This window comes from Ictidomys tridecemlineatus, chromosome 4 (genome assembly GCF_052094955.1).
Source record: "Ictidomys tridecemlineatus isolate mIctTri1 chromosome 4, mIctTri1.hap1, whole genome shotgun sequence".
Classification (NCBI taxonomy): domain Eukaryota; kingdom Metazoa; phylum Chordata; class Mammalia; order Rodentia; family Sciuridae; genus Ictidomys; species Ictidomys tridecemlineatus.
The window spans coordinates 75,185,152-75,198,085 of record NC_135480.1 but is presented as its reverse complement, the minus strand read 5'-3'; the positions used below and the strand labels follow the sequence as shown (position 1 = coordinate 75,198,085).

The 12,934-nt window shown below is 33.2% G+C and overlaps 1 protein-coding gene across 3 annotated transcripts in view; it reads left to right on the top strand.

Moving 5' to 3' along the window:
• Grm5 (glutamate metabotropic receptor 5) overlaps window positions 1-12,934 on the top strand; it is a 443,701-nt gene that overhangs the window by 357,754 nt on the left and 73,013 nt on the right. For all 3 annotated transcript variants that reach the window (XM_021735879.3, XM_005339208.4, XM_040285077.2), the window contains exons 6-7: window positions 1,867-2,035; window positions 7,690-7,816. In XM_021735879.3, coding sequence (XP_021591554.2) covers window positions 1,867-2,035; window positions 7,690-7,816 — 296 coding nt within the window. The remainder of the gene's footprint in view (window positions 1-1,866; window positions 2,036-7,689; window positions 7,817-12,934) is intronic.

The following is a 12,934-nucleotide window of genomic DNA, read 5'->3' as shown; positions in this document are numbered from 1 at the left end:
AATCTAATGGAGAAAAAATGAAGAGCTGACTTAAAGTATTAAGGTTTAGTTTAGGTCCTGGCTCTGACACTTTCTCTGCAAGTTGGTCATACAGATTGACCTCAGGTGGCTCCAGTTCTATTAGCTGTGAAATAAACATCTTGGTCAGACTTTGTCAGACTTAAGAATCAGTAGAAATGGGGTTGGCGTCTTGTTTATGAGTGAGCAAAGATACCCTCATCTCTTCTCAAATCAGCAGCAAAAGAAGCCTCCTGACATTGACATTTATTTCTTTCTCCCAGACTACAATGTTCAAAGGTTATTTGCTCACAGAAATTCACTTTTTAAGACTTAGCAGCATGTGTATTTGAAGGAGCCCATGACATAACACATGAGGTCTTTTTACTTTAGTGCTTTGTGTTCTAAAATCTTGATTTATGGAATGCTCTGTGGCCATAGGATAACTGTGACAGTGTGGAAAGGAAAGTGAGCTATGAATTTTTATTTAGAAATGGAATTTAGGTAGTTATCACAACTTATTACCTACTTCAAATAAAACACTACAGGATAATCCTGAAGCTACTTAACAACCAACAAAATATAAGAATGGATTGTTATTCTGAAAAAAAAAAACCTACTACAGTAAAAAATTGTGATTGGCAATAAAAACAGCATGGCATCATCTTACAAAGGAGATCCAAGGACTGAGGTTAGTTTTGTTCTTTTTATTTCTGTGCAGAATATTGGTGTGACTATGGTATATGGTAACTGGAACCCAAAAGCTAAAATGTGTTTTATCCATATCCATTTCCAGATTGCTGAACATACTGAAGAAGCTTTTTATGAGTTAGGAGTCCCCCTGTCTGTACAGTGTGTGTAGTGTTAAAAAGCATATGAAGGGTCCTGGGGTTGTAGCTTGGTGGTAGAGTAGTTACCTGGCACTGGGTTCAATCCTCAGCACCACATAAAAATAAATAAATAAAATACTGATATCATGCCCATCTACAACTAAAAAAAAAAATCTTAAAAACAACAACAACAACAAAAACGCATGTGAAGACATTGTGAACCTGTAGGTTCTACTTTCCTGTAGGAACCAATGCAGTGGTGTTGTTGCTAATCTGATGTCCTCAGATGAGAAAATTATTTCAAAAGTGTTTCTCTGGAAATGTTCTCACATATAAGAAAAGGCTTTAAATAAGCATGTTGGTTTTCCCTATTTACATGTTTATCCCTTACTCAAAATAAGAGTTAACAACAAATAAAGCCTGAGAACTCACCAAGTACTCCTCTCTTCCAGTAATTTTACTTTGCATAAGATTCTTTAGTAACTATGTTCAGGCTTTAAAAAAACATTCTGGAAATTGTCTTTATACAATGAACTTAACAGTTGACAAAGCATAAAATAATAAAGGCAAAATCAGGCCTTATCCAAGTTACTCCCACACACCCTAACACTGAAAACAAGATCAAAGATTTACCAAATTCTCATGGGGCTAGTAAAGGAAAATTTGATCATATTTGAATGGAGACAAAACTCTTTTTTTTTTCACAAGCCCAACAGTAGTCCTTGCTTAAATTTCTTCAAGTTATTTAAAAACTGCTCCATCCTTTTGAGGTTAAGTCAGTTTCTCACATGGAATTTTTTTCTATTTCAGGTATAGATTTAAATGTAAATAAATAAATACGTGAATAATTAAAACAGAACAATGATCTCTGAAGAGAAAATGAAATGGCAGATAGGTTTTGGTTATCTAAGGATTCTGTCTTGTGAAATCCAAGCACTACTTACCTGATAGGAGTTATATTTAAGGGAATGAAGTCATTTTCCTTTTTATAGAGGATTATTTATATTTGTAGCTGAATAATTATTTTCTTATTTCTCAGGTATGAAATAATGAATTTCAAGGAAATGGGAAAAGATTACTTTGATTATATCAATGTTGGAAGTTGGGACAATGGAGAACTAAAAATGGATGATGATGAAGTATGGACCAAGAAAAATAACATCATCAGATCTGTGTGCAGTGAACCATGTGAGAAAGGCCAGATAAAGGTAAAATGGAGGACACACTTCATTCATTTTTGTTGTAAATTCAACAATGTTGGCTACCATTGGCTATTTTTCTAAATTGAGATTTTCTTTCATTTTTACATTGTAGGCTTTTAGCATTAGAAACTGTGAGGGTTATTTTTCTTCTTTACTCTTGTTAATTCTTTATGTCTAATGCAACCAACGATAGTCTTAGTAGTTGGTCTGAGAGGATAAAACTAATTGAGGCATTATGTTCTACCCCACACTTTCTGCTTATCCAAGACTTTAAAGACTGATTCCTGTAAGTGAATGACTTAGAATTGGAAAACATGCTAATTCTCATTAATGTAACAAGTATTTATCAAATGCCTCTTAATGTAATAGTAGTAGTTAATATCCGTGGGGGGAAATGAGTGAGACATCCTTTATTGTTGGATTTCATATAGATCATGAGATAGCAGTATCATGAAAATGTGATGACTTCCTCAAGAAAGAAAAAATAGACTACATAAATTCTTGGTGGGGAGGGTGAAAGAGAACTTTTTTCTGAATAAAATGTAAAACATTGGACCATAAAAATGAGTGTGACTCCAGGGAGAGATCATTAGTGTAGAGGGAACAGTCACTGGAAAGATGCAGAAGAGATCAAGGGGATACATAGTTTCTCAATAGCAGTGAATAATCTAGATTATGTAAATGGTTGCTCTAAATGGTTATTATAAAAGAAAAAGTTATGATAGGTTGTGTCCAGATTTGTGGAAAGTTTTCAATGTTATACTAAATAAACTGAAGCTACTTCTTATTAAACAGGAGTCAAAGAAAAACTTTGAGGTGTTGGCATAAATTGAGCTATCATAGGTGAAGATTGATGAGCAGACTTATGAATCATGAAAAAAGATGGAAGAAATAAGTAAATGGACACTGTGATCATGGTGACGAAGGTTTGAATTGAGGAAGAAACAGTGAGAATGAAAAGGTGGACAGGGTGTACATTGGGAGAAACCTTACAAAGAGACTCAATCAATCCTGATTACTGATTAGATACAAGGTTGGAGAAGAAAAAGGAGTACAAGACAATCAACTGTAATTACAAGTCTTAGTAACTAAAAAGTGCCATCATCAGGAATAACAAATGAGAATGCTTTTAGAGAAAAGGTGGTGAGTTTTGGGGTAGTTTGTTGGTTTAGAGATAGCCACCCTGTGATGATTGGTCCAGAACAGTGAGAAATAAGACTAATGATTCAGATTTAGACATTAAATGGAGTTCAAGTTGAAGTTATTAAGTAGATAAAATTGCTCAACCTAGAAGTTTCTATAAAAAATAATATAGATCTAGAAGAGTCTTGAAGAATGTCTTCTTTTGAAGTTTAAAGGAAGAAGAAGAAATAGAGGCTGAGTATGTTCAGATTCAGAGAGCTCCAGCAGAATTTGCTGTTAGATAAGACAGTTTTCAGTGGAAGATGAGATGGTTCCTCTGGAGATAGAAGTTTTCCAGATGGAGGAACATATAATGGTAACTGAGCATCCAAAAGTATATGGTGAAAATAGGTAGCAGATTGGTAATTTCAGGGTACAGGAAAGGTGCTTTTACACTGGTGTGTCCTAGCTGATAGAAAATAAAAAGCCAATGAAGAAGAATATGGAAATATAATTAAAAAGCAGAAATAAGTTAGTTATTGTTGTGTTTTGGTTAAATATGAGTTGTTCCCCCAAACACTCATGTGTAAGACAATGCAAGAATGTTCCAAGGTGAAATGATTACATTATGAGAGCTGAAACTTAATAGGTGGATTAATCTTCTGATATGGTAACTATAGACAGGAAGGGTGTAGCTGGAAGAAGTAGACCACCAGAAACCTACCTTTGGGATTTATATTTTGACTCTGGTGAGTGGTGCTCCCTCTTTCTCTCTCTGTTTACTGATTGCCATGTTCAGAGCTGGAGACTATCATGCTAAGTGAAATAAGCCATTCCTAAAAAACCAAAGGCCTATTCTCTTTGATATGCAGATGCTAAATCACTATGGGGGCAGGGTGTTGGGAGGTTGGGAAGAACATTTGTACTTTGGATTAGACAAAGGAGAATGAAGGGAAGGGAGGGAAAATGGAAGAGGAAAGATAGTAGAATGAATCAGACATTCCTTTCCTATATGTCTATATGATTACACGACCAGTGTAATTCTACTTCATACTCAACCACAAGAATGAGATGTTACATACCATATAAGTATAATATGTCAAAATGCATTCTAGTGTCATATATAACTAATAATAACAAATAAAAAATTAAAAATATAAGATAAAACTTAGAAAGTACTGGGGAAGTGGCTCAGTGGTAAAGAACCTCTTGGTTCATCCTTAGTAGCAAATTTTTTAAAAAATGAAATGTTTTCTATGGGATTTATAATTAAAAGTTCCTCAATAGGTAGTTCTGAAGATTTGAAAAGCATAAGACTTGAAAGAAGAAAGCCAAAGTCAAAGAAAATAGAAAACAAATTTCTTAATAGTGGCTAAATGACTCACTGGCTTACAAAACATATAAAAATTTCTGGATATCTTATTATGTTACATAGGAAGAATTGTGAACCAAAGCCTAGAGGCTAAATCTGATCTGCTACCTGCCTTTGAATATAAACTTTTATAAAACTACAGCCAAGCTATCTTCCTGTGTTTCTTCTTTCCTTCCACCATTTTTCCCTACAGGCCCCAGCCCCTTTCTTCCTTTTGATCCTTTTCAAAAAACATTTACTAAATGTTTATATACAGTGATAAAAGAGTTCTGAACTTTGGCCCATCTTACAACTAAGCTCTTCATGTGAAATCCAGTATAGACCCAACCAAGATATCAATTATTCATGCTCTCCACTACTTCCTGAAAAACACTTACACATTGTAAATAACTATAGAGAATGTTGATTTTTTGACTCTTTGCAGCAATACATTTTGAGCCTGTAAATTCAAAATGCTGAACGTCTTTGTTGAGAGACTTCTTCACATATTTTTTCTACCCAATTATACAACAGGAACTGAAAGGTAGCTTAGTAGTAATCACTTACTTAATATGTGCAAGGTCCTAGGTTCAATCCCTAGCACTGCAAAAAAGAAAACCATAAAGAACTTTACACATTGGAAGAATTTGATTCCCTATTATCATATTTTTAATGCTGATTATCTTCTAATAAAGTTTTATTTTTTTCTTTTTTTTATTGGTTGTTCACAACATTACAAAGCTCTTGACATATCATATTTCATACATTAGATTGAAGTGGGTTATGAACTCCCAATTTTTTCCCCAAATGCAGATTGCAGAATCACGTCGGTTACACATCCACAATTTTACATAATGCCCTATTAGTAACTGTTGTATTCTGCTACCTTTCTTAAAGTTTTAGAAGATAATTTTTTTCTCTGACTTTCTAGTCATATTTCATTTTCATTCCATTAAGTATAGAGTTGACAATATTCTTTCAATATAGTTTAAAGTTATTACTGAGCAAATTTATTAATAGTAGCACCTCATGGGGTTGTTCAGAGATTTGTAACTTAGTTTCCATGAAAGTGTTTAGTCTAGAAAAAATTTGAATGAGTTACAAATTGTTAGTTATAAATAAAGTGCCACTACTTTCAGTGCTGGGAAAGAGAATTTTCACTATGTCTTTTATTCAAACCAAATGTAAAACAGAACAAAAAAAATGGTTTTGAATGATCAGAAGACATACTCAGTTGCCATGACTGATTTGAAGACATTCAAATTTGATTTGCAACAGTAGGATTATTCTAGGAAAGGTACACAAAATTATTTTGGCAAGATACTGAAATTTACAACCAACAAAAAATAAACCATAGGAATTCAGTGTATTTCTTGGGAGGAAAAAGCAGCTTTTATTCACCAATCCTTACTAAGGTCTAAAAAGAGAATCTTTCATAATTTTAAATACACCTATCTATATTATGTAATCTACATTTTCCAATAGTAGTTTTACCAAGTATAGTTGAAATTACTTTATAAATAACATTCTTCCTTCCTCTTTACCAAGTATAGTTGAAATTTCTTTATAAATAACATTTTCCTTCCTCTATATGAGTATTTGTATGCTTATTGTTAGTGAATAATAAGTAATATTTTAGGGAGTTCTACACATTTTTGTAGTGTTAACCCTCAGGAATTCCTACAGAGTAAGAATTATTATAATCAATGCATAGGCTCTGTTTGAGGCATCTTGGCATTAGCTGGAGGAATAATGAAGGCACATAACTGCTCAGCGACACTAAGCAAGACTAGAACCTGGACCTCTTGATTCCAGAACCAATCCTCTTTCTCTTAAATTTTTCATAATATCATGAAGCTTTCTTCTAATAAGTCCCAGTATTTGTAAGTATGAGTCTTCATGTCTACCATGTTATTTGATATCTCATTCACCATAACATAAGATATAAGCTGACTATACTTCAGTATTCTCCTCTAAAAATGAATAAAATAAAACCAGTTACCTCATTCCAAGCTGTTCTAATGTTTTAATGGTATCAGAACACGTGGCATGCACTAAATAGTCTGTAAATAGTCAATATTATGGTAAAGAGTTTTGTGGCTGGATTAAGCAGATCTAATTAGCAATTTTGCCTTATCTAGATGAGTTTAGGGAAAGGATGCTTCAGGAACATTTTTCATCATTCCCTACTTACAATGTATTGCTGCAGTATCAAGAATCAGCACCAGGGACAATGCAAAATGTAAAATAGAAGTGCCACTTAACAATTATATTTGGCTATAGATGTTTTAAATAGTATTATCAAAGCTCATTAATAAAATTACCATCTAAGACAAGGAATATAAAGCAAAAGCAAAAGTGTTTCTATTATTTATAAGAATGTTGAATGAATTCTGCCTCTATTCCACAGAAGGTATTCATGCATGTGATGGCAGGAAAAAATAAAAGACACATCCATTTCTAAAGAATAACGTCTGGGACTCTTTCAACTGTTAAATTATTTCAATTATTTTATATTACCTTAAAAATCAAATAGATTAAGCAGCATATTATAATCTAAATGACCTTTTTTTTTTACAACCATCCTGACAAAAGTAAATTTATTAAAGAGGAAAGAATGGGCTGAAATTTAAATCAGATTTTTAGTAGAAAAAGACCAAGAGATTACATCCAGAAATCCTTTGTCTTCTGCCTCTGTTTCTGTCAAATATAAATTACTAATTATCAATAGAGATAGATTTTTAGTATTAGGAAACATGCAATGTTTTTTTTTCTCACAATTACTCAGCTATTGAAGGAAAGCCAAGATAAATTCAGAGAGCAAAAGGTCTTAATTTATAGAAAAAGAGAAATATTCAGTTGTTTACATGTTTCTGTGTGTATACATGAGCACAAACACAGGAATTTAGTTAAATGCAAGTATCCAAAGATAATTATGCAAAGATTTACATATTATTTAATTCTCAACTCCGTTAACAACCAACTTGGGATGTTAGACTCCTTGTTCAAACTCATCCTTAATTTATTTAATTATAAAATGAGAATATTGATTCTCATTCAAAGTGATGATGTTTGAAAGAATGTATGTGAAGACCCTTTTTGCTTTGAAAAGCAATACATTTGAAGAAATAATTGTTGGATTTTTATCTATACAAAATATTAACCAAAATTTAAATGTTTTCCTCAGGTGATCCGGAAGGGAGAAGTCAGCTGTTGTTGGACCTGCACGCCTTGTAAGGAGAATGAGTACGTCTTTGATGAGTACACCTGCAAAGCATGCCAGCTGGGTTCCTGGCCCACTGATGACCTGACAGGTACATGTATCACAATCTCATCCCCTTCCTCTAAAATCAACTGAAAACAGCCAAACACAGTAGAAAAGGATGGCATCTTCAAGTATTTCTCATGTTAGGTGGTCTTATTTATGGGACAAATAATTCCCTAAAGAACATAAGCCTTCCCAAAGGCTGAGCTAATCATGACAATCTATAGATACTGTGGAGGATCCATCTATACCTCTCTCCTCATCCCAAATTAGATCAAAATTCCTAGATTGTCAACCCATCCTCAAGACGTTCCTAGAGATTCATAAGCAGGGATTCAGTTAAGTATGTCATTTAAGGAGCACAGGGGAACGTATTACCTAAGAAAAGACTGAAATATATTACAACATATTCAAGAGCAAATAGTAGAGCCAAATTGTGTAGAAATTTGACAAAAAAATATTTGCTACTCTTTTTTATTTTAGTTGTAAATGGCCACGATAACTTTATTTTATATATTTATTTTTATGTGGTGCTGAGGATGAACCCAGTGCTTCACACATGCTAGGCAAGCTCTCTACCACTGAACTACAACCCTAGCTCCTAAAATTATTTGCTGTTCTTAATGCTTTTATTTAATTGAAATCAGGAGCCTCTTACTAATAAGAGCTTTTAAATTAATGTTGTCTCAGGTCAAAACTTTCCAATGCTTGTTTATTTTTTGCTTTTTTGTTGTTGTTGTTGTTCTGGATTGGCTTTTTTGTTTTTAGTCCAAAGAATGATTGTGTATATCCTTGTTTTTTCATTCTATATTTTAAAGCCACTTCACATTTTCACAATACCAAAGCTGATGTGTCTCCTCCCAACCTTGCTTCCAACTTTTCATCAATATACTCATAGTGTCCTTTTTGCCTACTAATGAAGTAAAGATATATAAATTAAAATACTGTATTTACCTTTAAGAAACTCACAGTTTTAATGTGAAATGGTAAAAAGTAAAATTTATTACAATATAATGTAGGCATAGACTTCTGTGCAGGAGAGAATGGGGAGGGCACCCATGGGGTACATAGGAGCACTCTAGGCAGAGGGCTCACCATGTGGTATGTCAGGCCATCTAGTGGCCAGCTTAACCTTCAGTATTGAGATGGATTTTAATGCTGGAAGATCATAAGGTCATCAGTGTTAGACTCCATCCCTCACAGGATGAGAGATTGTTCATGCTAGTTTTATTAGCTTACTTCAAAATCTTGGGTATACAAATCCTGTGATCCTGGACCTTTTGAAACTTGCTTACATTACAGTTTTTTTAGCAATTGGTATTCATACTGAATACTTTTTTATGTTTTCATTAGTGCATTATCATTACACAAAGTAGTGGGGTTCATTTAGGTAAAATCATATCTGCATGGAACATAATTTGCTCCCCTTCAGCCCCTAGTACTTATTCTTTCCCTTCCTCCTTCCATTAAAATTTGATTTAAGAAAACATCCAAGTACTTTGTGATAACACTTGAGTCCTATTTTTGCTGCCAGGCAAGTTTTCTGATGTTCTTATTCATCTTGGTATACCCAGAGCTTGACTCAATGTTGAATTTAAAGCCTTTAAGAAATTTTATGAAACAGATGAACTACTGTGTATGTGTGTATGCATGCATGAACATTTACATGTATACATATATGTTCACAAAATTTAAATGCTGGGGAAAAAAGGTATTATGATTGGATTTCTTGGAAGTGAAACAAGGAACAATATTGGTGACACTTCCTTTACATTGTTTTTAAATTTTTTTCTAATTTCAACCTGAATTATTGCCTAATTTTAAAATTTTTTTGCATGTTCAACTATCTTTCATAGGGAAGAAACTTGTGGGCAAGTACAGTTGTCCCTTGGAGTCTGTGGGGGATTTATTTCTGGACCTCCCACATATACAACAATCTCCTGATGCTCAAGTCCAATACATAAAATGGTGTACTATTTGCATATAACATAGGCACATCATCTGTATACTTAAAGTCATTTCTGGATAATTTGTAAGACAAAAAAATGTAAAAGGCTATGTAAATAGCTGTTAAAAATGATTTTTTTAGGAAATAATGACAAGTAAAAAAAAAGTCTATACTTGTTTAGTACACATGCAGGTTTTTTTTCAAATACTTTGATCCACATGCATTTGGTTGAGTCCACAAATATAGTACCCGTGAATAAAGCATCAGACTATATATAAATGTATATTTTTGTCCTATATGAGACTTTGCTGCTGAAAATGAAATTGAGCATAACCTGTTATTTTATTAATTTAATAAGTATGTTTCTTATTATTACTATTTTCATTACAGTAATGGGTAATGGAGAAACTGAATTGAAAACCATTCATGGTTCCTACATCTCTTGGTCCCCAAGTAGTGTCCTTATATATCTTACCATGTTGGGGGAGCAGACACACATGTACACACATTGACAAATTGTGTTAAGTATGAAGTAAAAGAAAAGGAGTTAAAAATGAAAATATTAGAGAATACATTGTGGTCAGAAAAGGTTTCTCTGGAGAAGTGAAAATTAGCTGATACCAATATAATAATAAATAACTAACATGTGATGGGGAGAAGGGCATTTTGTACCAAGAAAACAGCATACATACAGGTCTGTATATGGAAAAGCAGTTTGGAGAATGATATCAGAAGAGATAAAGAAAAATAACAGGGGCAAAATCTTGTACAGCCTAAGAACATGCTCAGGGTTCACATGATTTAACTGTAATGAAAACCCATTATAAGGTCTCAATGGATGCAAAAACATTACTACTCAAGGTATACTTTTAAAAATAGAATTCTGATTGCTGTGAAGGAGAAAAAATTGGGTAGAATTGGAAGGTAGGAATGGGTAGACAAATTGGATGGTTGTCACTACTGAGTTCTCAGTCTCCTGAACACAAGAGTGATTTGGAAGTATATGAGACATTCTTTGGTATAGAATTGATGTTATTTTAAAAGATGTCAAGCTTAATGTCTTAAAGATTGAAAAAAGAGATACATTCTTTCATAAAGACTAAAAGTTTAAATTTTTATCAGATAGGTTTGAGATGCTTTTGAGATTATTAAATGGGAATTAATTCATTTAATAAATTCAGTCATTAGTTTGTGCCAAAAATGTAATAGGTTCTGGAATTACATAGATATGCTCTAAGTTTTTAAAAATCTCAGAGTCTAGTGGGAGAAAAGCATGTAAACATATAACATCACAGTGAAGTTAGCACTAAAGGTGAGCAAGAAATGGGTATTGAAGACAGCATTGTGAACTTTGCAGAATTTGGGAAGCTTTAATCTTAAGGCATAAGTGGAAGCTCACTTTAACAAAGTGACCATGAATATATGACAAAGCTGCTCTTTCAGAATTATTAACCCCGTAATCTAAAGATCAAGGAAGGGCTGTTTTTTTTTTTCTTTCTTTTTTTCCTCAGTATAATATGTGTGCACGTTTTATTTGTTGTCTCTTATCTAAGAGACTTTCTGTAAAGACTATTCTTCTCACTACTCATTCTATTTTATCCCCATTTGTAATCATCTTTCTAACAAATATTCTTTTGGTTAGTGTTTTTTTATTAGTGCATTATAGTTATACATAATAGTGGGTCTCATTTTGATATAAACATACATTCCTGGGAATATAGTTTGCTCCATTTCAGTCCTCAATGCTTCCTCTTTCCCTTCCTTTCTCTCTCCCCATCTTCACCTTCCTCTATTCTAATGGTCTTCCTTCCATTTATTTGTTATTTTTATCTGGTGCATTCTAGATATACATAAAGGTGGCATTCACTGTGGTATAGTCATAGAAGTACATAAAAAAAATTGATTAATTCACTCTGCAGTTCCTCCATTTTCCAATCTCTCTTTCTTTCCACCTCAATTTTCTTCCTCTGCTCCACTGATCTCTCTTCTATTTTCATCCCCCTTTTTTTTACATTTTGTTAAATCTAGTTTTTGCATATGAGAGAAAACATTTGACCATGGATTTTCTGAGTCTGGCTCATTTCACTTAGCATGACATTTTCCAGTTCCGTCCATTTACCAGCAAATGCCATAACTTCATTCTTCTCTATGACTAAGCAATACCCCATTATGTTTATATACTACATTTTCTTTATCCATTTATCTGTTGATAGGCACCTGGATTGTTCCATAACTTGGCTATTATGAATTGCACTCCTGTTGCTCTTTCCTGTGCCTATATCACCATATTATTTTAATTTTAGATCTTTTGGATAAACACCAAGGAATGCAATAACCAGGTCATATGGTGGTCCTATTCCTAGTGTTTAGAAGAATCTCCATTCAGCTTTTCAAAGTGGTTTTACTAATTATCAGTTTCACCAAAAATCTATGAATATACATTTTTTCCACCTCCTCACCTGCATGTATTATTATTTGTATTCTGGATGATTATCTTTTTAACTGGAGTGAGATGAAATCCCAATGTCATTTTGATTTGCATTTCTCTAATTGTTAAGGATGATGAAAATTTTTTCCCATATTTATTGGTCATTTTTATTTATTCTTTTGAGAAATATCTATTTAATCTTTTTGCTTATTTGTTGACTGAGTTGAAGTTTTTGATATTATTTTGAATTCATTATGTATTCTGTGTATTAATCCTCTGTTAGAAGAATAACTGGCAAAGATTTTTCTCCCATTCTGTAAGCTTTCTCTTCATGCTCTTTTTTTCCTTTGCTGTGCAGAAGCCTTTAAATTTGATCCTGTCCTACTTTATTTCATTAGTTCATTGTGTTTTTTCTTCTGCGCAGTCTCTCCATCTATTCTGATAGTTTTAACTCTTCCCTATGTGACTCCCATATTGATTATTGTTTTTATTTCTTGAGCTTTAGGAAACTTATCTAAGAAGTGGATACCTGCACCGATATGTTGGAGTGTTGAGACTATGCTTTCTTGTGGCAGTTGCAAAGTTTTGGTCTAATTCGTAGGATTTGATCCACTCAACTGACTCTTTTTGATCCACTCAACTGACTCTTGTACAGACTTTTTTGTACAGAGTTTCCTCACATTGAGTTCATCAAAGCAATTGGTTTACCAACCTGGCAAATAATATTGGGGACTCCTGCATTGCCAGACCTTATGGTAACTTAAGTTTACCACAAACTTGAAAAAAGTCAT